At 38.9% G+C, this 25278-nt stretch overlaps 1 protein-coding gene across 7 annotated transcripts in view; it reads left to right on the top strand.

The window, feature by feature from the left end:
• Positions 1-25278, top strand: part of LOC114251819 (dystrophin, isoforms A/C/F/G/H) — a 480975-nt gene that overhangs the window by 96376 nt on the left and 359321 nt on the right. For all 7 annotated transcript variants that reach the window (XM_089728894.1, XM_089728893.1, XM_089728897.1 and 4 more), the window contains 2 exons: positions 11925-12013; positions 15825-15923. In XM_089728894.1, coding sequence (XP_089585020.1) covers positions 11925-12013; positions 15825-15923 — 188 coding nt within the window. The remainder of the gene's footprint in view (positions 1-11924; positions 12014-15824; positions 15924-25278) is intronic.

The following is a 25278-nucleotide window of genomic DNA, read 5'->3' as shown; positions in this document are numbered from 1 at the left end:
TCGGACACTTGGTCACTCCATCTTTTTCGGCTCCGACCTCTGGATCCATTCATTTTACCTGTCACTATAAGTCTCTCCAGGTTTTTGCCACTAACCATCTGGGCTTGGAATGAGTTCCCCTCCACGGTGTTTTGGGTTTTTTCAAATGTGATCTAATTTTACTGGTGGTAAGACCTCTTGTGAGTCCTCGCGGGTAGGTACCACAACCCTACCTATTTCTGCCGAGAAGCAGTAATGCGTTTCAGCTTGAAGGGTGGAGCAGCCGTTGTAACTATACTGAGACCTTAGAACTTATATCTCAAGATGGGCGGCGCATTTACGTCGTAGATGTTTATGGGCTCCAGTAACCACTTAACACCAGGTGGGCTGTGAGTTCGTCCACACATCTCAGCAATAAAAAAAATCTTTTCTTTCTTTTTTATTACTCTTCTAGGCAGACGAGTATACATACTGCCCACCTGATCGCGAGTAGTTATCGTTGCTCAAGGACCTCAGCAATGCCGAGGGCTCAGCCTAGCAGCTGCCTACCTTTACCGCTAAGTGCTCTCCGAAAACGTCTTTTGAGGAAGACATGTCACACCGCTCAGGAAGCACCGAGGACCGTTTCAAGAGTCATAGTAGTCATTTTAAACGGTGAACTTAGAACATTTTTGGGAACGTGCATACTGAAAATATCAACAGATGCCTAAAACAGACCATTTGTTTATTATGCTCCGGTTTGTGTTACTGTTCCCCACGACACTGTGGCGTCGCCGCTGGCGCTGGTCGTCATTACGGGCCGTGACGTCAATCACGCCGTCCTTTATGTCGCGATGCGTGGGACATTTACAAACAATTTAGCTGTATACATACTCGTAATGTCTACACTATATGCGACTTAATACGTCATCCCTATCATATATCTAAATAAATAGAAATGTGTCTGTTTATGCGCTTGTCCTTTCTGCGTTACTAAGTCATTCATCCAAATGTTATGAGATTCGGTGCTGATGTGGTTGGCACTCCAGGGTGGCTGCTTTATTACAGCGCCTTCAACGTACCCTATGAACGGATGGCGCGCGAATATTTTATAGAAACATATGTTTTTTATACAGCTAGTATTTACAAACAATTAGATAAAATGTAATAAATATTTCTATAGAATATTCTACGACTGTAGCATATTATAAAATTTTCTATAAAGAACGTTTTATGTATTAAATCTTTCCCATTCTGTAGGTATATCTACTCGTAAGCTACGTGTAATTAAACGATCGTGATAGACGTATGATGTATGAATTATTTTAATTGAATCGTTATTTTAATGTTTCACTTATTTATTCTGCGTACAATTGAGTTTAAACGTTAAACATCCTACTGATATATCTACCGCTACTGCTGTTATTAGAGTCGGTGGTTCAATAAAATATAATGTAGCGACTAACTATTAGTGAGAAGGGAGGGTTGCGAGGGTGCTACCTGACGGGGGTGACGAAGCTTTTTTAGCTTTCAACGTTATAAAAGCTAAAGTTGTCCACTTTTTATCATCGCGATGATTAAAACCATTTCGCAGGTCGATACTGGCGACTGGGCAGGCGTACTGTAAGCGAGAAGATATACAATACATTTTGTCATTGCAGATTTTTTATTGGTCTGGTTGGACTCACGACCCCTTATGATACAAAGTGTTTACCAAAAGCAATAGATATCACAGCCTGTCAGCCGTCTTCAAACATGAGGTCTTTCCGAGGATTATGATACACGGTTTGGTTAAGGAATGCGGTTTTTATTGTTTTCTGTGAGCTGGCGATTTTGCTTGGCGGACTCATGGTCAGGAATTTGTCCGCAGTACACCAGCGACTGGTCAGTTATCTAACTATCAATCAGTAGATTCGAGATCGGGATGTAAGAGTCGCTCGGCAATAGTTTGTACGCAAAGTACTATAATATTAATATGTTAACGGTATATCCGACCCGCATTAGCGCAAAACGCGTGTCGGTCCGCGAGTGTGAGTTCAAAACTCTTTACGCCTGTTCCCTAGACAACGAACAGATTGTGTTGCCGGCCCACGTTCCGTTATCATTGATATTTTCACCGCGTGCCTATAAAAGGTGCAGTAGAATGAATACAAACTTCTCCCTCGGTTCCGATCGTTCCTAAGTTAGATCCATCCCTAAAGAGAAGGCGCGAGGGGAATCTCTTTTTTGTACGAGCACGTGACTTGAACTTTAATATATCTAATTCGTATCTTCTTTACTTTACGGCTTATGTCGGCCTTCTAAGTTTCTGTGTTGAGTGTGTTGTGTCAGAGTTACCGCAGATTTAGCAGCTCTTATCTATGACCGTCTGTGTGTAGAGACAGCTCTGGACAGTATGTATATAATGAGACCTCTAATTGCATAGAATTGCTAGAGGCTATTAGATGGGGGTACCTTGGAAAAGCACGTACGTCCTAGAGTCGCTGGCTTCCGAAGCCATCATGCGTTCCAGTCTAAAAGAGCGTAATAGATCTCGCCCGCGTCTAGGAACTAGACGAAATATTGCAATGTAAGTGTAAGTTGGCATACACGTGCATACACGTGCCAAATCAATCAAATCAAATTATCAAAATTATGCGAGTTCTAGAAACCGCTTAAAAACAGATGGGCCGTGGATCGGGTAACCGTTCAAGCTCTCGTATATCAATTTAGTATTTCTGTTTCTCGCAGTACTCCGACACTCTCCCTTTTTGTAAATTAAGCCTTGGGCTCACCCCTAGAGGGCAGTGTCAAGCAAAAATGCTAAAATATGTGAAAAAATTGTATTGAAAAAATAAATGTAAATTTGGAATCCTCGTAGTCCTGTTTTCATTACAACAGGGGAATTAGATCTTTTGTTTCGTGGCCACCCGAGGGTTCGATGCTGTCAGATATTTTACAATTGTACGGTGGACAGATTTGCACAGACAACATGCACACCTGACAATAACACTAACAATAATGGTGAGGTTCGTAAATGTAATGTCGAGCCACTGGCCATTAATTTATTCAACGGTTGACAAATTCTTAGAAAACATTAGCAGTTAATTTAATTCGAATTACTTAAAAGAATGCTTCCTAATACGTAATGTTTCAGTCATTACAATAATGTACATAATTCGGCACTTTGATCTCATGACTGTAAGTGGGTCGTCGTCCTCACGTCTGGTTGTGTAAGCGCGCAGGTTGTCTCCGGGTCTGCACAAAGACAGCAACGTGCGGCGCGGTACAATGGACCCAACACGTGTCGTGCTGCAATCAGAGCGTGAAGCTTTCGCTTCCACGGACACCCCTCATTTTTACTTCAGCTCTAGTAACCCTTTTGCTAATAAAGCTTGAAAAATTAAAATAGCTTGTACTTTTAGACTCTAGGGATGAAATTAAAAAAAAAACTTTGTTCAGTAAAATCAGTGTCCTTGTAATGTATTTAATGAAATGTACCTTCTGTTTTGTGATCTCCGGACAAATTAAGCTTTAAGCTGCGTTATCGTAGTCTGTAGTGTGTACTGAAACATAAAGTACTCTTCGTGCGGTAGAATGTAGGTTTACTAGTGGTAGGACCTCTTGTGATTCCGCGCGGGTAGGTACCACCGCCCTGCCTACTTCTACCGTGAAGCAGTAATGCGTTTCGGTTTGAAGGGTGGGGCAGCCGTTGTAACTATACTGAGATCTTAGAACTTATATCTCAAGGTGGGTGGCGCATTTACGTTGTAGATGTCCATGGGCTCCAGTAACCACTTAACACCAGGTGGGGTGTGAGCTCGTCCACCCATCTAAGAAATAAAAAAAATAAAAAAAATCTTATATTTTTGATAAATGCTTTGTGTTTGAAGTGCTTGTGGTGTGCGTCTCCTGGTATCCCGAACCAGCTGCGACTGCCATCATTCGTTAATGTCACCGGTGCTGTTGTCCCAAAAATTGTCTCAAACGGGAAAAAATACTGAGTCACATAAATCAAAGCAAAACATTTGGTACCAATCGCTGACCTTAGCCCATAGTTCCTCCTCGCGCGAGGCGGTACCACCGTTCTGCTTAGTGTCGACTGCGTAGTCATGCATGTCGGAGCGATGGATGGGAGAACTATGGACTTAGGTAATCGCTTAACTGTATATGTGGCGTAAAAATCAAAATGTTTCAGTGTAAGTTTTTTTTTTATCACAAATTTTCTATTCCACACTAAAATAACAAAATTTCCAGTCCAGTCGAGATTATTTCTTTTTACATTAAGCGTCATAAAGTCGAATCACGTTCTTTCACATGTAGAGACTCAATAATTATTTTCAATATAAAATTCCTGGAATATTCTTGCACAAAGCTTCAAAATTCTGAGACAAAAAACAATTTAGACATAAAGTAAGAACTAAGCTTTTTATATTGTAAGGGGGTTGATACATTGTCAAAAAATAGCGTGACTCGCTTTTAAACGACTTCACAGTCATCGGCTACGCTATTAACGCACGCGTGGCGCCGCGACATGACGCGCACCTTCCACAAAATATAATGCGCAACTCATGTATATTTTGTACTTTGGAAAACTTACTGTCTATAGTACATGTACCCATAGTAGGGTGTACTCTGAGTAACCTTTTACGACACCCACGGGACTGCATGGGCTGCTATTCTAGGACAACACCACACATCCAATATACCATTAAGACGATAGCGTTCTACGTAGATGGAGCTAGACGAGCACCACCAGCGGACTCAGGACATGAGCTCCAAGTCTTAATTACGCTGCGCTGATTCTTTTACTGCCCACCTTTTAAACGATGGTCTATACAAGACCTCATTATAAATATAAAAATGTGCTTGTGACGCCGCCGTATCGTGCTTTTTTTCCTACCTAAGCTGATAGCCTTGAGAGGCTATTTCAGCTTAACCTTAACTAGTAGGTGAGCTCACGGGGCTCAAACCTGACGTTGTTGCTAATACGAATCCTAGCAAGAGCAGAATCTACCACCGGATCGAAAACGCGACCCATTGAGAAGATCCGGTGAGAAACTCAGTGGGCTGTGTCTGTGGGTTAATTTACTCATCGAGCCCTTCGTCGCAAGCGACGGGTTCGACGAGAACGATGACCGGTGCTTGAGGTACCTAAAAGCACCGTTAGTGGATCGGGAGGATCTGAAAAGACGTATTCGTATCGTGCGTGTGCTGATAAATTATATGATATGGGGACATCATTTATAATGGGATGTGATGATACCTGGGATGTAAGCGTTGGAACTTTTTTCAATTGCCCTTATACACGCATACGGCTCACTTGATGCTAAACGCTCAACCGCTGCCTATCATTACTGCCAAGTACTTAGGACTCATATCTCAAGGTGGATAGGAGCATTTACTTTTTTTTGATGTCTATGAGTTCCGGTAACCACTTAATGCCAGATGAGCCGTGAGCTTGTCCACCCACAACAAATACATCCATTACAGTCAAATGTAGTAAACAAACTATAATTATTATTTATTCCCGTGAGTGGAGATGCTGCTTAAACAAAAGGAATTTTAATCGAGCATCGTCTGACATCGTCGAAAGGGTTCTCGAAGGATTCTGGAACATTCCAAGCGGTATATAGCGACGGGCGACCTTACTACATACATTCAGCAACTGCAAATAAAATAAACAGAGGTATATTTTCAAATATGAACAAGCGGATTGTGCTGTACTTACTAACGAGAAATTAGCTTATATTTATTTTGTTCACCTACTTGTGAAAAATAGTAGGTTTTTATTTAGATTATTGTTCTTATTGATGTAATTGAATATGTATGTACCAGTTACATCTCAGTTAGTAATATAAGATTATAAAAAGAAGAAAAAAACAACATCTAAATCAGTTCAGTAGTTTCTACGTTATCTTCCAACAAAATATTTCTATTCGTTTCTAGTCATTTATTTGGGAGTTTTACGAGCATAAAGGTGACATTTCAAGATTCTATTTGAGTTTAAAGCTCAATTAACGAATCTGGTTGCGAAAAGGATACAAATAATTGGACATTGCGCTTTCTGGGTCGTGTCAAGAAATCTCGTCTCACTCGATGCGAGAGGTATGCGATGTTAACAGAACACTCCACCCCGCCTATTAAAGACACGTAAGCTTTGTGATAACTCTGTTCAAGCTTTTAAAAGTTTTGAAAGCTCTCACCTGTTCTTGATGTTATATACTTTTTGTCGGTATTCGATCACGGCCTGTCATTAGCACCTGTAGGTGACGGCCGGTGTAAATGGAAGTCTTGCAGCGTTTGCAAACTTACAAAATGATTTGGAAAGCATTGGTAATTAATATTACTGTTTTGAAAGCTCAATTGACTTTATAAAAAGTTGCTTTTCAGCATTCAAAATGCTGTATTTATAATAATTGTTCCTAAGTTAATGTTATTACGGGATAAGTTCGCAGAGACTGACTAGCTAATGCTTTTAAGCTTGGTTGGTTGTGTCGATGCTGGTCATATCTATAGTCCGTACTTGGATTAGAAAATTAGTTTGTACTTTTTTGAACTGAATGTTAAATCTGACAAGCAATATGCAAGATGAAAACCATTGATTGATTATACATATTATACTGTAACGAATAGCTAATTGAAACGATCGTATCATTAATAGTGTTATATCAAATTTTGACACTGAAAACTGGATGGAAAACTGGATGATGTGACGATGTGATGACGATAGTTGTGAGTGATAAACATAATTATGATACCATGTAGAGGAAAACTCGGGGAAAACTTCTTGGGGTTGCATGTACAAATTCAAGATGATTTTATCACATATACTTATTCTTTATTGGATTTGTTTCGATAGTTTTTTGACATTTTATAGGTAGTGATTAGGAAGGTAGAAATTGAAGCCACGTCCGGTGCATTCGTACTGATCGATGCACCAGTGTTCGAATCCCAGGTGGGTACCAATTTTTCTAGTGAAATACGTACGTGAAGGAATAACATCGTGTAATAAAAATCCGCAAATTATAATTTGCGTAACTACTGGTGGTAGGATCTCTTGGGAGTCCGCGCGTTTAGGTACCACCGTTTTGACCGTGCTCTCTTAAGAATTTGAAGAGAACAAATAAGTTAAAATCTGAGGTTGCAGCATCAGCGATAAATGCTGGATGCATTAATATTTCCCCTCTAAATTGTCTGGACCTTGGCTGAGCGCCATGATGGGTGTAATCTGGCGTTATAGTGAAAATACACCCTTTTCTGTTGATTAATTCCGGCCGCTTCTTCGGGTTTCTTGAATCTCGTCAGTAGTAGTTATAGCAGGGCAGTAGGTATCTGAATTAGTTGGTTTCGCCTCGCGATTGTTAACGATCATAATAAACTACCCCATCACACACACAGCGCGTGTGCCGCTTACCAGTCCTTTGACAATTCGCAGGTTCTTTTTGTAAGTATTCCATTTCTCATCGCCAGTGATAAAATAAAATAAAAAGGTTACATACCGTTTCAGTAGAGAATCGTGTGGCACTCGAGTAGATTCAAAACAATATTGTGTCAACCCTTAGAGCTCTTTAATACATCGTAGCTACTAAACTGCCAATCTTACCCCAATCAAAAAGGTGGCGCTGCCTCTATCTGTAGCGGTCAGAATGAGCTACAACTTTGATATCAAAATGTCCGGGCTGAAAACGTTAGAATCAATTATATGCGATAAATTTGGACGCAAATGACAAAAAGAAACATCTTTCACCAAGCGGTATTGTAATTACATGCAAACTTATGTTGAAAATTTCCTTAAAGCCATTCAAGCATCTGTCCATTATTTTCTGCTCTACGATAGCTACCTCTACACTTTCAACTAAGAGACGAGAGTTAAAATTAAAGTAGAACTGTATGGATATGTTCCCTAGGGAAGCTCTGGATTAACGCCGTCATTACAAGGACCAAAGGATCAAACTAGTTCTGTTTACGTATTGGGTAAATATTAGCACATACTGAGTACTGGGAAATTGTCTGTCAATACTGAAAATTTCCCAGTATCCGTTCACCAAATAGTTAATATTGTGTTGCGATGTCTACTAATAGACGACATAACCACACGAAGTATGTAATGATTCTTCATCATTATCGAACCAGCACACAAGTTTCTTTTGCAATCTCATTCAGGGCTGACTTACCAAAACCGCTACCTCATGTACGCGTTCAATACATTCACACCATCTATTATAAAGTCCCTTACCGTGTGTGACGTCACTATGAACTATATAATTACAACTGAATTGGATCAACGACCTAATGTATACAAAATAATATCATATTACGAATCAGATGACACTAGTGATAGTAGAAAAATGGCTATAATATTTCCGAGGCCCCGGCGTCCTTTATGTGCTAAACAAGTAAACTGGGATTTCCAAAGGAGACAAAGTTAGTCAGTTGACTGTAATATAATCTACATCGTACCTTTCATCACTCCATTAGGCAAATCCCTTTAAATCCTTATTTCAGTACAATAAAGCTGTTTATCAGTAGACACAGGTTTGTATTGTTCGTGGACTCCAGGGAGGCTCGACGGTCCATGATGTGTAGCTTATTGCGTGCTTTCAGAACTTTCAAATGAATTTTGTGGTCGGCTCATTCTGATCTTGTGTTTCGTGCTTGGTAGTATCACGGTTTTCGTTGGAAAATTGATACATCCGTATCGTTTTTTTAATTTTTTCATTGCTTAAATGGTTTGACGAGCTCACAGCCCAACTGGTGTTTAGCAGTTACTGGAGCCCACAGACATCTACATCGTAAACACCGCCACCCACCTTGAGATATGAGTTCTAAGGTCTCCGTTTTGTTTTTATGGGGCCGAGAGTCGTACTGTCTGCTTAGATAAAAGCTTGGCTTACGCTTTTATTATTATTTAATAGTAATCGTAGGAGTTTTATTTTTATTTTTTTATTGCTTAGATGGGTGGACGAGCTCACAGCCCACCTGGTGTTAAGTGGTTACTGGAACCCATAGACATCTAAAACGTAGACGCGCCACCCAAGAAGTCTGATAATTGGTAGTTTGATTGATTTAACTGTTGGTATTAAGTCTTGAGTCCGCATAGGTAGGTATGTACCATCACTTTGCCTATTTCTGCCGTGAAGCAGTACTGCGTTTTGGTTTTAAGAACGGGCCAGCCCTTTTATTATGAAACTAAAACTTAGAACTCATGTCCCAAGGTGAGTGGCGGTATTAACTTTGCTGATGTCTATGGGTTAAAACAATTAAACTAAATTAAGTAATAATCAATGAAGTGAGCCCCGGACAAGTCGGAAACCCTGGAAGGGCTATTGTTTAGTCTAGACTCTAGCCAGTCTAGGCACATTACAGGTCATTCACATCGCCCTATTACTGTACGTGTATTTGTTTAGTTGTTGTGACAGTAATTAGATTAAATGATGTGAATGAGTGTCCTTTCTGTGGCTACAACAAGCTAAATATATTTAAAATTTTACTTTTAATAAAATACAATTTGATTCTAATTCGAACAACTTTCAATCTAGGGGTGGATATTCTATATACCTGCTTCCTGCTCTATGTACGTACGTACAGACCGACGGCTCACTGTTTGTATTATAGATATCAACTAATAATAAATATTGTAAATAAATAAAGTTGCGCGAATTTGCGTCGTTGAAGTATTTTTATAAAGTACTAGCTGACCCGGCAGACTTCGTAGTGCCTCAATCGATAAATAAAAGACCTAAGCTTTTGTGTAAAATAAACTTAAAACAAACAAAAGGAATCCGTCCGGAAAATTGTTATATTTATTTAATTCCGAGCATTTTCATATTTATCTAAACCTTTTAAACTTTCTCTAGACTTCCACGAATAATTCAAGACCAAAATTAGCCAAATCGATTCAGCCGTTCTCGAGTTTTAGCGAGACTAACGAACAGCAATTCATTTTTATATATATAGATTCATAATTTGTAGTTTAAATTAAATTATTTTTTACGTAAGTTAAAGTAATTACTTATTTATAGGAGCAGAGTAACATTTGGTTTGTGAGCTCGAAACTCGTTGAGTCCTTTGTTAAAACTAAAAACATCACAGAAACTCTCTAATCAAAATCAACCACAAACAGTACTACAATTGTACTTGGCATGAAAATTTTATAAATTTTATAAACGCTTTAGAAAAGTTCCCGGAGCTTTTCCGAAAATCTAATTACAAAGTAAAAATTCACTCGGTGATTTTTGTTTCGTAAATATGTTTGTTTTTTAGCTTCAAGAAAACGAACAATTCCCGCGCGTACCACGCGATCTTAACAAAATAAATAATTAGATTACTCATGATCAGCTGTGAGCATGAGCCATGTGAGTGAACACACAATAAGACTATAGAAAATTAAAACTGCAGGCCGATACAGTAGATCGACCCTCCGACTAACGGCAGCGACTGGCCAAAAGTAAACAGAATTCGTATAAAAAAAATCAGCTTGCTTTATTTTGTTTTTATTTGAATAACTCTGGTTCTAAAGCTCTGAGATTTCGAAGTTTTCTTTGTGCAAAAGTTTTAATTCGCTAACAAATTTTGGTTTTGTACGGAGAGGAGTTATTTTATTGAACGTGCGTATATTAATTTACGGGACACTTGATATATTTTGATACATTCAAGACGCGCTCTACGGGATCTACAGGCTCGACACTGTTCTCATTGCCTTGCTGTTTGCACTGTTACAGATACGGAGCATAGTAATCACTAAATAGCTGGTTAGCTGGGGCCTTATCTGCCGTACTAGTATTTCTAAGTAGTGTGTCTAAAAACGATACATTTATGAAGTTGGTTATCCCGGTCGCGTCCGGACGCACCTGTTACTCGTTAAGGCCCGTCGCCGGAGGCCGGTCAGTCCGTTACACCCTTCCGGTCGCCGGCGCCGGTGCAGCGAGCTCCACCAGAACGCCTAACATTTCATTTGCGTTTTGAAAACTTTATGAACATTTTCGTCTTTGTTTCAAAACTGATTATATTTTAAATCTCTACGATTTTAATCAGTAATCTCTCTATGTATCTCTATATATGAAAATGAATAGCTGTTCGTTAGTCTCGCTAAAACTCGAGAACGGCTGGACCGATTTGGCTAATTTTGGTCTTGAATTATTTGTGGATATCAGATAAGGTTTAAAAGGTAGATAAATATGAAAGTGCTCGGAATTAAATAAAAATAACAATTTTGTTTTTCATTTGATATGTCCACCGTCGGACGGATTCCTATTTGTTTTAAGATTATTTTATGCAGAAGTTTAGGTCTTTTATTTATCGATTGAGGCACTACGAAGTCTGCCGGGTCAGCTAGTTTAATATAGAAATAGAGAGAGGAATAGCTGAAGCCTGCCACTTTGCATAGTTGAAGTTTAAGTACCGAAATTTAAATATTATTCGGTTTATAAATATTTAATAAAATATTAATGTGGTAATACCACTATATATTCTGTGGAGGATCTTAGTGAATTACGGCGTACTCTTAAACTAAAATTATACACTAGATGGCGCCTGTGGTGGTGCTGGTGAGATCATCCTTTTCAGTTTTCTGATATACTCGTTTTGTATTCAAATGACTGTTATTGTACAAAAAATATATATACACAAAGAAAAAAAGTGTGCCTGCCGAGTTTGTTCCTCCGGATCTGTTCAGGGTTGCGGCTGCGCTTCGAACAGTGTGCTTAGTGCGAGTTTTTAATGTTCTCGATAGCGTAAAAGTTAGCTCATATTTGTATGGGATGGGATTGTTTGCCTACGTTTGCCGCTAGGGGCGCTGTTCCAACTGCATAAAAAAATTGGGGTTAACTTTTACGCTATCGAGAACGTTATAAAACTCGCACTAAGCACACTGTTGGTGCAGTTCATTTCGATATTAAATAAGTATGTTCCATAATATCAAACTCGTAATGATATTTCAATGATAATGATATTTCAATATTTGAATTAAAATAATATTGTTACAGATAGGAGCGGTGATCTGTCAGCACGTCGCCGCTCTTCGCAGCAGTCCCCGGCTGCCCTCATCGCAGACTTCGACAACACCGTGCAACAGGTAACTCACCATAGCCCCGACATCCTGTCCACTACCAACCTGCTCCTGTCGCACTGTCATGTTCCTAACAACTGTTATTGTCGCTGATGGTAGCTCGGAGTCCACCCGAGTGCGTACGAGCAATCAGTTTATCTCGGCATTGAAGTGGTCATCCTTCCTTCTGATCTGAAGGGTTTTTCTACTTCTGTACAATACAATTGAGAGTCTTGGGTAGCCGCATTCAGCGATGTCTCTTGCATGTGCCAGTCTAATCGATAGTCCGATCACAAGCTTACAAATAAATTAATAAAAACACTAACTCAACCTTCTGTAGAATATATGCGATGTGTCTAGTCAAATTAGAGAGACACACTCTGTATCATTTGTTAAAGATTCAATTTGAGAAAAGTCATATGTGAAGGAGTTTCCTTATTACGCAGTGTGTTAGAACAATTCACCTTTTCCGTCTGTAAGTAGTTTAGAAGTGAACCGAAAGAACGATATGATCTAGTTTATTGCACATTGAGAGCGACCGGGCCCCGCGGAGCCGCCCCGCCGAACGAGCTGCTTCTCGACTACTGAATACATACGAAACATTATCACGTTCAAAATCAAGTTTAAAAAGTTGTGACTGCTCGGTGTATATAGGTTTGGAATCAAAGAATTATTATTTCATCTCTTAGAGGCAAGTTGTTGTGCGAGTTAGTGATGCCGAGATTTACCAATTTTTCTTTTTTTTATTGCCCTTGTACGCAGACGAGCATACAGCGCATCTGATGGTGAGTGGTTACCGTCGCCCATGGATGTCAGCAATGCTAGGGCAGAGCCAAGCCGCTGCCTACCATTGAGTTACTGTCCGCAAGCCTCGTTTGAAGAAAGACATGTCATAGCGCTTGGGAAACATCGGAGAGGGGAGCTCATTGCAAAGCCGGATGGTACGTGGCAAAAAATATCTCTGGAAACGCACTGTGTATGAACGCAGTGGCTCCAGGTAGTATGGACGAACTCTACTCCAGGGACTGGCAGTGCGATGATAAAAACGAGATGATGGGATCATCTCAAACAATTCCTCGGAGCACTCCCCATGGAACACATGGTACAAAAATACAAAGAGATCTGTAGTCCCGCCGCAGACCAGAGTTTCAAATGATCTGTGAGAATGGGATTTGACAATCCAAAAGGGCCCTCTTCTGTATGCAGTAAAATGGAAGTAGTTGGTATTAGGGAGCTCCGGCCCAGGGGTGGAAGCAGTACTCCACTCGAGGCCAGACTTTTACTTTATAAAGTAAAAGTCGTTATCCAGTCGTGAAGTACCGCTTCGCTCTGTTGAGGACTCCCAGCATTTTTGACGCCAACTTGGATTTGCCCTCCAAATGACTCGGAAATTGGACCTCGCTGGAAACGTTGATCTTCATTATCCTAATACTCGGGGAAGGTTGCAGAGATAGTCCTTGGAATTGAAAAAAGTGAAAATGGGGTCCGTTTTCGCAGTGAACGCGTATACTTGTGTCTTCAAATTAGAATTCAGATTAGGATTTCATTTTCTCTGAATGAAAAGAAAAATAAATGATTACATAGCTCGTGTGTGCAAGCAAAGCGTAGGAGTCCAGCCACAAATCACTGCTGAGGACTCCTTTCCAACCACGTTGGAAGAAGCAGCTTAGGATGCTGAAGTGTGGTTTTTCGTTCAACATTCTGTGCCAACTTAGTCTAATTGAGCATAAATATGGAAAAGTATACAATACATTTTAAATTTTTACACTTCTATTCTATTTTTTACCATTATTCTTATCTTATTTTAAAATAAATGCCGCGTCTCTGTCCAATTTATTAGTCGTATGTTTCTAAAACAACACAAAAGGTCGCTCAAATCTGTATTCGAACGGCGCTATTAGGGACACCGCTCGGCCACAACCTCGCAGCGTTTTCATTGAAAATCCGAAAGAAAAACGCGACTATATATCCTGAACGAGCACCCGTATGACCCAGCTCAGTATCGGAAAGCGATTCGATATAAAATATATATTTTTTCGTGTATAATATTTTACGCTCGCTTTAGAAATGATTTTGATTTAATACAGAAATAATTGTGTCTTCTTTTGGTAGTATTTTTCCTCTCGAATATTAATAGAACACGATAAAATTATTTGTAGTATTTATAGCACGAGTATAGGCTACTTGATGTGTTTGTTGATTGAGTATCGCTTTTGTGTACTGTGTTTTCATGTAGATGTGTAGACGAGCTCACTTCCCGTCAAGCAATAATAGGTCGTCGGAGCTTACAGGCAGTATAGACACAACCCGAGGTTGAGTCTCAATAAAATTGTAGTAGATTTAAAGGCTCAGTGGTAGTGCCGTTAAAATGGTTCGCTACGTAAATAAGTAAGGCGGCCCTTGCTGCCTCACAATACGTCCTTCCTTCAATAAATACGGAAATAGATTTCATACGCAAATATTTAACGCTTTCTCTGGTTTTTACAGCCAATAACAGTGCAAGATGTTCCCGAAATGTTCACGTTTGATTAATCGTGAACATTTCGTGTAATAAAAATCAAACCTGCAAAATTATAATTTGCGTAATTACTGGTGGTAGGACCTGTGTGAGTCCGCGCGGGTAGGTACCACCGCCCCGCTTATTTCTGCCGTGAAGCAGTAATGCGTTTCGGCTTGAAGGGTGGGGCAGCCGTGGTAACTATACCTGAGACCTTAGAACTTATATCTCAAGGTGGGTGGCGCATTTACGTTTTTGATGTCTATGGGCTCCAGTAACCACTTAACACCAGGTGGGCTGTGAGCTCGTACACCCATCTAAGCAATAAAAAAAAAGAGCCTACGGACATCTCGGTGGTAAGTGGTTACCATTGCTAGTTTGTTACCGTAGAGGAAATTGGCTATATGAGTGGTGTATGTTTATAATAAATTGTTGAAGTTTGCTAAAAAAAAACTAAAAGGCTGTTAACAATTATATTGGAACTCCGTTTCCTAAAATTCTTGTTCAATTTCCAGTAGATTTGTCTTTACGCAAATTTAACACAGACAATCGATTTCGTTGGGATATTCTCACGAAATGTAACTTTCCCTGGTCGGGAGACACAATGCTATGGGACACCAATCGACTTTTATAAAATTGAAACGTATTTTCTATTGCTATTGTCCGGTGTATCGAAAATTTTTATTATAACTAGTAGTAGCCTCGCAGTAGTTGAAATTCGACTTTAATTAATTTAAATTATAAATTTGAACATAATTAAGGTTCTATTGTCAAAGACTAATACGTCATTAATCACAAATTTTGCCAAGACTACACTATAGGCAAATAATATTAAAGATAAAGAATATTAACCTATTCTCATTTTGACTACAGACTTGAAGCAATAACCAAAGTTTGACAATAAACAAATATTAAAAAACAAAGAGTTATACATAGTAGTGTATAATATTTTTATTTATTGATTTAATGTATTTATTAATGCATAATTGAAAAAAATATTATCATTCTGCACTCCTTCTCTATATTCTCTATCAGGATGTGGGAAATTTCATACTCCTCCGTCCGCGCAATTTTCATAAAAATGGGCACAAAGATTTGCTTCACGTATTAATATAATATATAGATTCTCATATAATTCTAGAAGAAGATTATTAATTCTTATATTAATATTTTGATTCTTTTAATTTTTTAATTTTTAATGCCTAGGTGTGTGGACGATCTCACAGCCCGCCTGGTGTTAAGTGGTTACTGGAACCCATAGACATCTACAACGTAAATGCGCCACACACCTTGAGATATAAGTCTTATAAGAAGAAAAAAATGTCGTTTTTATTGTTACAGATCCGGGACTGGCTGTCTGTGGAGGTGGACATGCTGCGAGCCCAGTCGGTGGCCGTGGGGGACGTCGACGAGATCCTACACCAGCTCGACAAACAAAAGGCAAGTCTTCAATATTTGATTCTCTCGAGACGGAGCTGGGCTATCCCATATAACTATACTTGAGATCTTAGAACTTATCTCAGGTTGGTGGCGTATTTACGTTGTAGATGTCTATGGGCTCCAGTAACCACTTAACACCAGGTGGTCTGTGAGCTCGTCCGCTCGTCCACATCTAAGCAATAAAAAAACTTTTAACACTGAGTGCTTCGTAGCTGAAACAAGTTGTATCGTTGTATCTGGTCAGGACACCGTACTCTCTATCACCAGTAAATTACTTGATGAAGAAACGAATATCGTACCTTTTCAATCCATTTAGAGTCAAGCGGATATTGAATATGGTGGATTGTAAGTTCATCTGCTGGTCGGAGCTCATTTGGTGGCAGAGCATGGCGGGATCAACCACAACCCGTTCGCCTTACTTACTAAAAAAAAAAAACTTACTGTTGGAGAGAGCAGACTTGACATGTCTACGATGTCACGTCATCTTTCCATCTCTCCCTGCTCGAGACCGTGCTATTGCACTCATTTGGGGAACCTCCCACTATAGTTTTAATTTGTTGGTCCACCGCATTGGTGGCTTTCCACACGGTTTTGTGCCATCCTCCCTTCCCTGTATGATGCGGCGTTCCATGGGCCGGCTATCTCCTCTCGAAACGTGTCCGAAATAATCCCCCTTCCGAGACTGGACTACGGAAATAAATGCTGCTTGATGCCGAGCTCTTGAAGTATCGAAGTATTGAAACTCGGTCCACGAAACTCCAAGCATGCTTCTCCAGCACCACATCTCTAAAGAGTCTATTTTACTTCTTTCCAATTCTAGCACAGTCCAATCTTAACAACGTATAGAAATATGGAGAATATTAGTGTTGTAATGGGTCTGATTTTTGTGATCTTAGTTATCTTTCTGTTTCTCCATACTTTCCTCCCGGCCGCCCGTGCATCGCGGATCTCGTGACAGCCAATAACAGATCACTAAAGTCAATCAAATCCCTTGCCGACGATAACTAGTCAATGGATCCGAATCACATTGATTATTAGAAATAAATTTGCTATGGGAATTTTTAATTATACTTTACAACTGTCTAGATAGAGTTTGTTTGTTAGTAAATAATTGAAAAGATCCCTTTGTAGTTTACAAAGATTATAACTGAAGGGTTCCAGAGAGGCGTCGGTGTGGAAGCGTAAATAATATCAATGTAGACCAGTAGCTAGCAACGATGTAGTAAACGACATGAAATAATGTATTATCAGTGGTCGCGCTCAGTAAACTGTGTTAAAAGCTTATTTGTGGTTTGGGCGTACCTATTCCTATCTATTTATTTCATTTATATAAATCAAAATGCAAGGCAGTTTAATAACCTAAAAGTACATATTATTATCCGCAACATGCTTCGTCAGATTACAGAAGTAGAGTTATCAGCAACATGCTTCGTCAAAAAATACAATACTTACTTTCAGCTACAAGCTTCGTCATAAGTAACCTTTTAAGTTCTTATCTTGTGTGCGTGCGTTCGTGTGTGTTTGCGTTTCCGGTACCATACCATAACATAGAATAAAATGTTATAGACCAACTGCGGAAGTTTAAAACAATTCTTAAAATAACACAATTTATGTTATAATTTTATAATCACGAAAACTAAGATAGAGCACAACAGAAGGAGCTTGGGATTTTGTCTTCAAGTGCGTGGTTAGCTTTTTGGTACTAGGCCTCGTCGAAAAAAAGTTAGTGAAAGTAATCGAACTCCTAGACATTAATTAGTATTCAGTTAGTGCGCGGGACACCTTACATTCTGTACGAGGCTGTACAATTAATACGAGCGGGAATCGCTACCCTCTGTCTGTCTGCCTGTCGACATGTCGTCTATATATACCTGTTCACGTTTACATCTTAATCTATAAAGAACTGTACAGAAGTCTGTATGAACTGACAGACCACGGTGTATGTACCTACATCGGTCTAGTAAATATAGAAACAAGAAATTTGAAAGTAGTTACGTTTGAATTATAAGTTTCAAATAATATAGTTGCAGTTCTTTATACAGTGGGTCCTAAACACGTCATTACGGATCCCCCTGATCCATTAACGGTGCTTTTAGGTACCTCAAGCACCGGTCACCGTCCTCGCCGAACCCGTCGCTTGCGACGAAGGGCTCGGCGAGTAAATTAACCCACATACACAGCACACAAAGTTTCTCGCCGGATCTTCTCAGTGGGTCGCGCTTCCGATCCGGTGGTAGATTCTGCGAAGCACTGCTCTTGCTAGGGTCAGTGTTAGCAACTCTCCAGTTTGAGCCCCGTGAGCTCACCTACACACGCTAGGGTAAGCTGAAATAGCCTCTCAAGGCTTTCAGCATAGGTAGGCTTAAAAAAAAAAAGTTGATGCAGTTAATTAAATTAAAAATAGCTGCACTTGGCTTCCTTAGTGTTTGTTTTATTTCAAAGTGTTACCTAGCGCCATCTATGCGTTACGCGGCGTACTTTTTCGTATACTGCGAGAAAGCTGGCGCACACCATTGAAACGCCAGTGGACAACGTTGAAAACATTAAAATTTACGTAAAGTATGTACAGCAGTACATTTGTTCTATTACTATTTGTTGTAAGACCTCACCGTTTTCTATACTTAGACATTGAAACAGTAAACTGTGGCAAATTGGTCGAATCTATAAATATTATACATAAGTGCCTGAACAAATTCATCGACCAAATCTATAGGTACATATAAATAAAATTGGAGTGTCTGTTTGTAATATTGAAATAACCGCTTTTTACTACATGCAGATGAATATATATACGGTACATACACCAAAATGTCATTTTTTACAATTTTGTCTATCTGTCTGTTTGTTCCGGCTAATCTCTGGAACGGTTGGACCCAATTCGACAAGACTTTCACTGATAGGTAGCTGATGATATAAGGAGTAACTTAGGCTACTTTTTTTACACTAGCTTCGCCTTGCGGCATCACCCGCGATACGACAATAGCCGTGAAAAACTTCGCGGGACTCAGCTATCAATAATAAAATTTAATGTTTCCGAAGCGAAGCGAGGGCGGTTCGCTAGTCAGTGATAAATATTCATATGAATAGAGATAAATTTTTGTAGTTAAAATACAAAAAATCGCGCTTCTTTAACAAATGGAACTAAAACTTGCAAGACTTTATTAAATTTATCTTTTTTTTTTTTTATTTATTCCTACTTTGTTATCATGGTCAGGATATTAGGCCCGAGCAATAGAAACAACTTGGGACTTTAAACTTACGTTAAAATACGTTGAAAGATACCGATAAATACGGGTTAGGAATAAAGGAAGTGTATCAAGGAGTTTTCATTACAATAATATTGTCAATAATAGAAACAGTAGTGACTTATAATCATACTAATAAGTCATTTTCTAAGTCAGAGCTGCTGTGAGGGTATCCAGAATGGGACTGCCGCGTTCACCCTTCTGTTGTAGTTTTTAATAAACTTGTCAATGAACACTGCGCATGCGTGGAGTTTAGTGATGGGAACGGTCGACATTTTTTGTTCAACTTTCAAAATGGTACCGAAATACAGTAAATGGACCTTATGGTAGTAAATGGACACACATATGGTTTTAGAAAAATAGGCTTAATATTAGTATCTTAAATTCATTGGGTTGATGCCGGGTGGTCATTTATAGTGGGTCGTGGGTCGTTAGTTTTTGTACAACAAATAAATTTTATTTGTACCAAAAATACCTACTTGCGATATTAACTACATATATCTTCTTTAAAAATAATATTTGAACAATAAGCGTTCCCGGCCAGCCTGCAGCCTCAGTCATAGGAAGTGCAGAGCTGCGACAAATCAAACGATAAAACAAAACAATGTGTTGATAACAAGTTGTCAACAAGTATTACTAAATTTTCGTTAATCGAAGTTACTAATAAATATCTAAGCAATAACAATTATAGGACTGACATCATTGTTGACTGAACATAATGAACGCGAGATTACATTTTGTAGTAGTTTTATTAACATCTGCGTAACTGATCATGCATTTGTATATATATAATAAGCTTTTTCTTGCATAGTTTTTCATTTGTCTAATGATTACCTAATGTAAATATTTAAAAATCTTAATCATCTAAAATCGATCGCCATGACAGTCTACAGACCAGACAATTAGACCAGACCAAAACAAAGGGCTTGTCACTTGGCGACAGAAAAAGGCTAGTGCATCTGGTGAGCATCGCACGGCCGTAGACCATCAGCTAGGGAACGCGGTTAATTCATCGATAACGGAACTATCGACAATTTTTATATCGACGTCCCGCGCATCATTAAATTAATCACCCTACCTCAAACCACTCTAAAAGTGGGTTAGGGTAGTAGGGGGCGGGGATTCGTTGCTAGGCGACCACCGCCCGACAAGCTAAGCAGCTGTCATTCGGATAAAGCCGTCGGCCGGAGTGGATGTATGTATGTTCGTTTCTTTCACAAATTTAATACAAATGCTTAGCATCCAATGTAGGCAGCGACTTGGCTCTGCCCCTGGCATTGCTGACGTCCATGAGTGACGGTGACCACTTACCATCAGGTGGGCCGTATGCTCGTCTCCCTACGAAGACAATAAAAAAAATATCCAAAGATCAGAAAGATCAAAGCAAGTACCAATAATTTCCTGAAACGGTATGAACTGCAAGCCCTCGAGTAAATCTAGTACCTTACACATATTATGTACATTTTGTGTACTTCATATGATTTCGTGGGAAACTAAAAACCCAGCGAAACGCGCGCGATGTTTGCTCTGTCAAATAATATACAGTTGTCGGTGTTGAGCTCAGCCCTTACCCGGGAATATTGTTTGATGTTGTATATACTGATATAGATATTAGTATCTTATCTTATATATTTAAACGAGCAATTCTTGTATATATATAATCTGAATCTCGGAAACGGCTCCAACGATTTTTATAAAATTTAGTATACAGGTGATTTCGGAGGCAATAAATCGATCTAGCTTCGATTTATTTTCAGAAAATGTTGTTTTATTCGTGTTTTCAATAATCAACTCTTCCCGAAATCTATTGGCGAATAATAATACTATTTTTCTTAATTGAGGGCAACTAACCGATTAAAAGACAACAAGACGGCGTAATCAAAAAAAAAAAAACCGGTCATCATCTAGTTTAATTTAAAAGGAGATATAACTATATCAGATTTAATACTACATCTCTAACTATAACTCTACATCTGCAAGTAGTTAAACTTTTATTCTAGTTTTGCAAATATGAATAGAAAATAAAAGCACCCTCTACGACTTCAATTATAAAACAATTGGACAAAAATGAGTTCAAAAGTATTTTCTGCCCGACAGTACAAAGAAATATGTTTTATTATAGGCGCGAACGCGCTGGGAAACCTTGTATTTATAAGATCTCATGTTTACGAAAATGTTTTGATCTATTTTTAACAAAAAGCAAGAACATACCTAATACTTTGTTACCTATCTATATCATGTGTATTGTTGTAGTGAAGTGTTCAAAAATAGATACAGCAATATCGCTTGTAAAGATGTTTACACATACTACCACTTCACGTCCCAAGGAAAGGATGGTAGGTGTCAGATTACAATAAACGGTCTCATTTACTCTTAATAAAGATTCCGAAGTTTCGAACATCTTGCAGCTTACGTGAACACGGACTACCCTTTGAAGTAGTTATCACCGATTATTCAGGGAATAAACAGCCGCTACCCCCATGGTCCTTACTGGCCCTGACTGTCAAAATGATTGGTTGCCCAGAAAAATATTACTTACTAGCTAACCTGGCAGACTTCGTAGTGCCTCAATCGATAAAAAAGACCTAAACTTTTGTATAAAATAAACTTAAAACAAACAAAAGGAATTCGTCCGACGGGGGACACATCAAAGGAAAAACAAAATTGTTAATTTTATTTAATTCCGAGTATTTCATGTTTATCTACTTACCTTTTAAACCTTCTCTGGACTTCCACAAATAATTCAAGACCAAAATTAGCCAAATCGGTCCAGTCGTTCTCGAGTTTTAGCGAGACTAACGAACAGCAATTCATTTTTATATATAGAGATAAGACATTTTGAACTTATGTTTGTAATTAGGTCTACATGGATAACTCGGGCCCTCATTCATTAGTTAAACTAAACACACAAAAATCAATCCTATTCTATTGTGATGTAGATCTAACTTAAGATTATTCTGATCTATTAATACTAGCGTATGCTGTGAGCCGGCACCAAGTGTTTGTTTATATCTGTTACAAAGCAATCTTGAACGTGCATTTGAAGGGACAGTCTTCTATGAGTGAATTCCCGAGTCCATAGTACAATCCGGCAGCAATCGTACTTGTTCTGTATCTCTGGACTTGGTTATTAATAAAACTTGATAGAAAAATCTTGACTAAGCCAGTCCTGTCAGTCCTGCCAGTCAGCCCTGTACAAATAAATTTAAAATTAAAAGATTTCCATGAAAGTATTCGGCAAAATATAACCTCAGCAATTTCCTCTTCGATAACATCAAAAGGAAACGGTTCTAATAATTGTAAATATTTTCTTAAATTAAGACAAAAACTCTCCACGATCCGCTCGTAAAAATGAAAATACTCCCCACCTGCTTATTTCGTGTTCGCCGCTCCAAGCTGATCTCTCGGCTTAGCACAAAGTTACGGAAATTTTGTCAAATTCTATTCGAAGTCACGACAACCGGAGCTCTCAATGTGTTGGTCCTTTTTAAGCAGAGGGGGGATCAATAAGGGGGTAAGAGATAAAGGAAGCCGCTTCGTCTAGAGCCGTTCTGTTAAAGACACGACTAAAAGGTTTGTCTAATTGTATGAGACAATATCGTGAATTATTCTCTCCCTCCTTTCTGAATAATAAATTGTTTTTTTTTTGGTAGCATTTGATAATTGACAGGTTTGGAAAGCTATCGACTCAGCTTTGTACGTTATTACTTTGCGTTTGTGTAATGCTCGTAGCTGTAACTAAATTAGGTGATGAATAATTCCAGATTACGGATGTTTTTAGTGACCATCCATGTAAACGAGGGATCACGACCGTCTTAGAGCGAAGCAGCGGCCGTATCGGAGCTCAAAGACTAAAAACTGATTGTTAATAAAATTATTAGTCACAAGTTTATGACTACGCCACCCTCCAAGCCAGGACTCATGTTTGTTACCGGTACTAATAGAATATCGTTGGTATGAATCCATGCGGCCGGGAGAAAACGTACGATAGAAAATGTAGAGTTCCTCTTTTATTGCTTTATATAGGGAGAACAGTTCTACTCTCAGCGGTGTACCATTACCCACCTTGAGAACTAAAATCTGAATTTCTGAGGTCTAAGCTAGGTATTATATAATAAAGATTTCACTCTTCTAACCAGAAAGCGTGTAAGGGCTCACAACATCTATATGTATATATACCTGACAGCTAGGAATCGGGCAATGTTATTTGTAGTACTAAAAAGTTAGTATGTTTGGTAATATAATAGAAAAATATAAAGCTAATGATTTCTGGTTAGCTTCTGGCAGACTGACGCCTACATTTGCCTTTTCTTGTGTCTAAATTAATGTATTTCCTTTGTAGAAAAAAATGTAAAGTGTCATTTTAAGTTCTACGACTACATCTAGTAAAACCTCATTAGATATAAGCTGCTTAGTGCTGGACCATAATAGCTACACTCTACCTGTTCCTGTAAGTGTCGTAGAAGGCGGCTTACCGATTTATCAGATCAAGAGCATCGTGCTCCAAGTATTGTATCAATGCAATGCGATTTACTGATGATAGTGCACACTGATGGCCCGCACGGGATAGATACAAACATCCTGTTTGTTTCTGCTGTGTTCTATGAGACACAATTAAGATCTCACAACATTGAACTGTCACAACAGAAACTAGTGAAAGCGGGAGCTCACTACCGATACGTTCTGAACATTAGTCGCGTTGTTATTGCACTTCACACATCCCGCGCTCCGACCCGGCGCGGCGCGGCGCGGCCGAGTAATTACACTATTTTAATATTTGCATGTCACATTTTATGATGTTTTTGTTCCGTGTGTTTTAAATGAAAATCTAATAAATAGAGACGCGTTATTCAGAACATGAGCTTAACATACAAAGTTCGAGAGTTATCTGGAACACACAAAGCTCTGTGAAGAATAAACAGCTTCTCTGTAGTTGTTAGTCTTCCGCTGCTCGAGTGCTCCGTGGGACGATACCAAAGTTTCACGCTCTTTTGTTCGAAGATTTTTATCTTAATTTACTTGTTTATTCTTTGAAGAAGCCTCGCGGTTGGATAATGTAGTTGTACACAGGTTTTTGGCTGATCTGAATAAATCTTATGTTTCCGTTTCTTCAATATAAATTATTATTTATTGATCACTAGCTGATCCGGCAGACTTCTTAGTGCCTCAATCGATAAATAAAAGACACATCAAAGGAAAAACAAAATTGTTTGTTTTTATATAATTCCAAACTTTTTTATATTTTTTCACCTTTTAAGCCTTCCCTGGACTTCCACGAATAATTCAAGACCAAAATTAACCAAATCGGTCCAGCCGTTCTCGAGTTTTAGCGAGACTAACGAACAGCAATTCATATTTATATATAGAGTTTTCTCGTGGGAACACGTAGGTGTTGCCTGGGTAATATCCTGAAGCCGACCGATACTCAGTGTCGGTCTCTTTCAGGCAGTAGTACACTAGAGGCACAGTAAAGTATATTCACTATTTCCAAATAATACAACTGCAAAACAAACTTTATCTCCGAAAATTTGCAAGTAAAAAGTCTTATTTAATCATCACGTTACGTTAATATGAAACTTGAAGATCCACTAATACCAGTCTTCTGAAAACTTCGCAATGTTCCTAGCGAAGCACTCTTCATGTGTATATTAATTACCCTTCATTACGTGTTGGATATTTAAAGAACAATTACATTACACTTTACACAGCTATACTCATTACAATTATATTTATTAGAGCAGATTATATTCCAGACTAATGATTATCGGATCATGTTGACAAATGGTGACGCGTCACAGTAATTAATCGGGCACAGTATCGCGGTGTGGCATCGCGCGGGACGAACTAATCATTTCCGTACCAAGCGAAGCTAATTAAAAATAAGTTAATGAGCTGGAGTTGATTAAAATTGATTGTTGTGCTCGTGGAGAAAGTTATGCAGAGGAACACCTGTTTGGTTAGTTTGTGTATTACTGGGCACTTGTGCAAGACTGTGGGAATCTCGTAGCAGTGAGTAGCGGCTCAGTTACCATAGCTCTGGTATTGTTGATGTCCATGAGTGTAGGTGGGTATCAGGCAGGCTGTACGCTCACCTGCATCTAAAGCAAAAG

The sequence above is a fragment of the Bombyx mandarina genome, chromosome 07 (assembly GCF_030267445.1).
Source record: "Bombyx mandarina strain Sakado chromosome 07, ASM3026744v2".
Lineage (NCBI taxonomy): Eukaryota > Metazoa > Arthropoda > Insecta > Lepidoptera > Bombycidae > Bombyx > Bombyx mandarina.
This window is presented reverse-complemented; position numbering and strand designations above follow the sequence as displayed.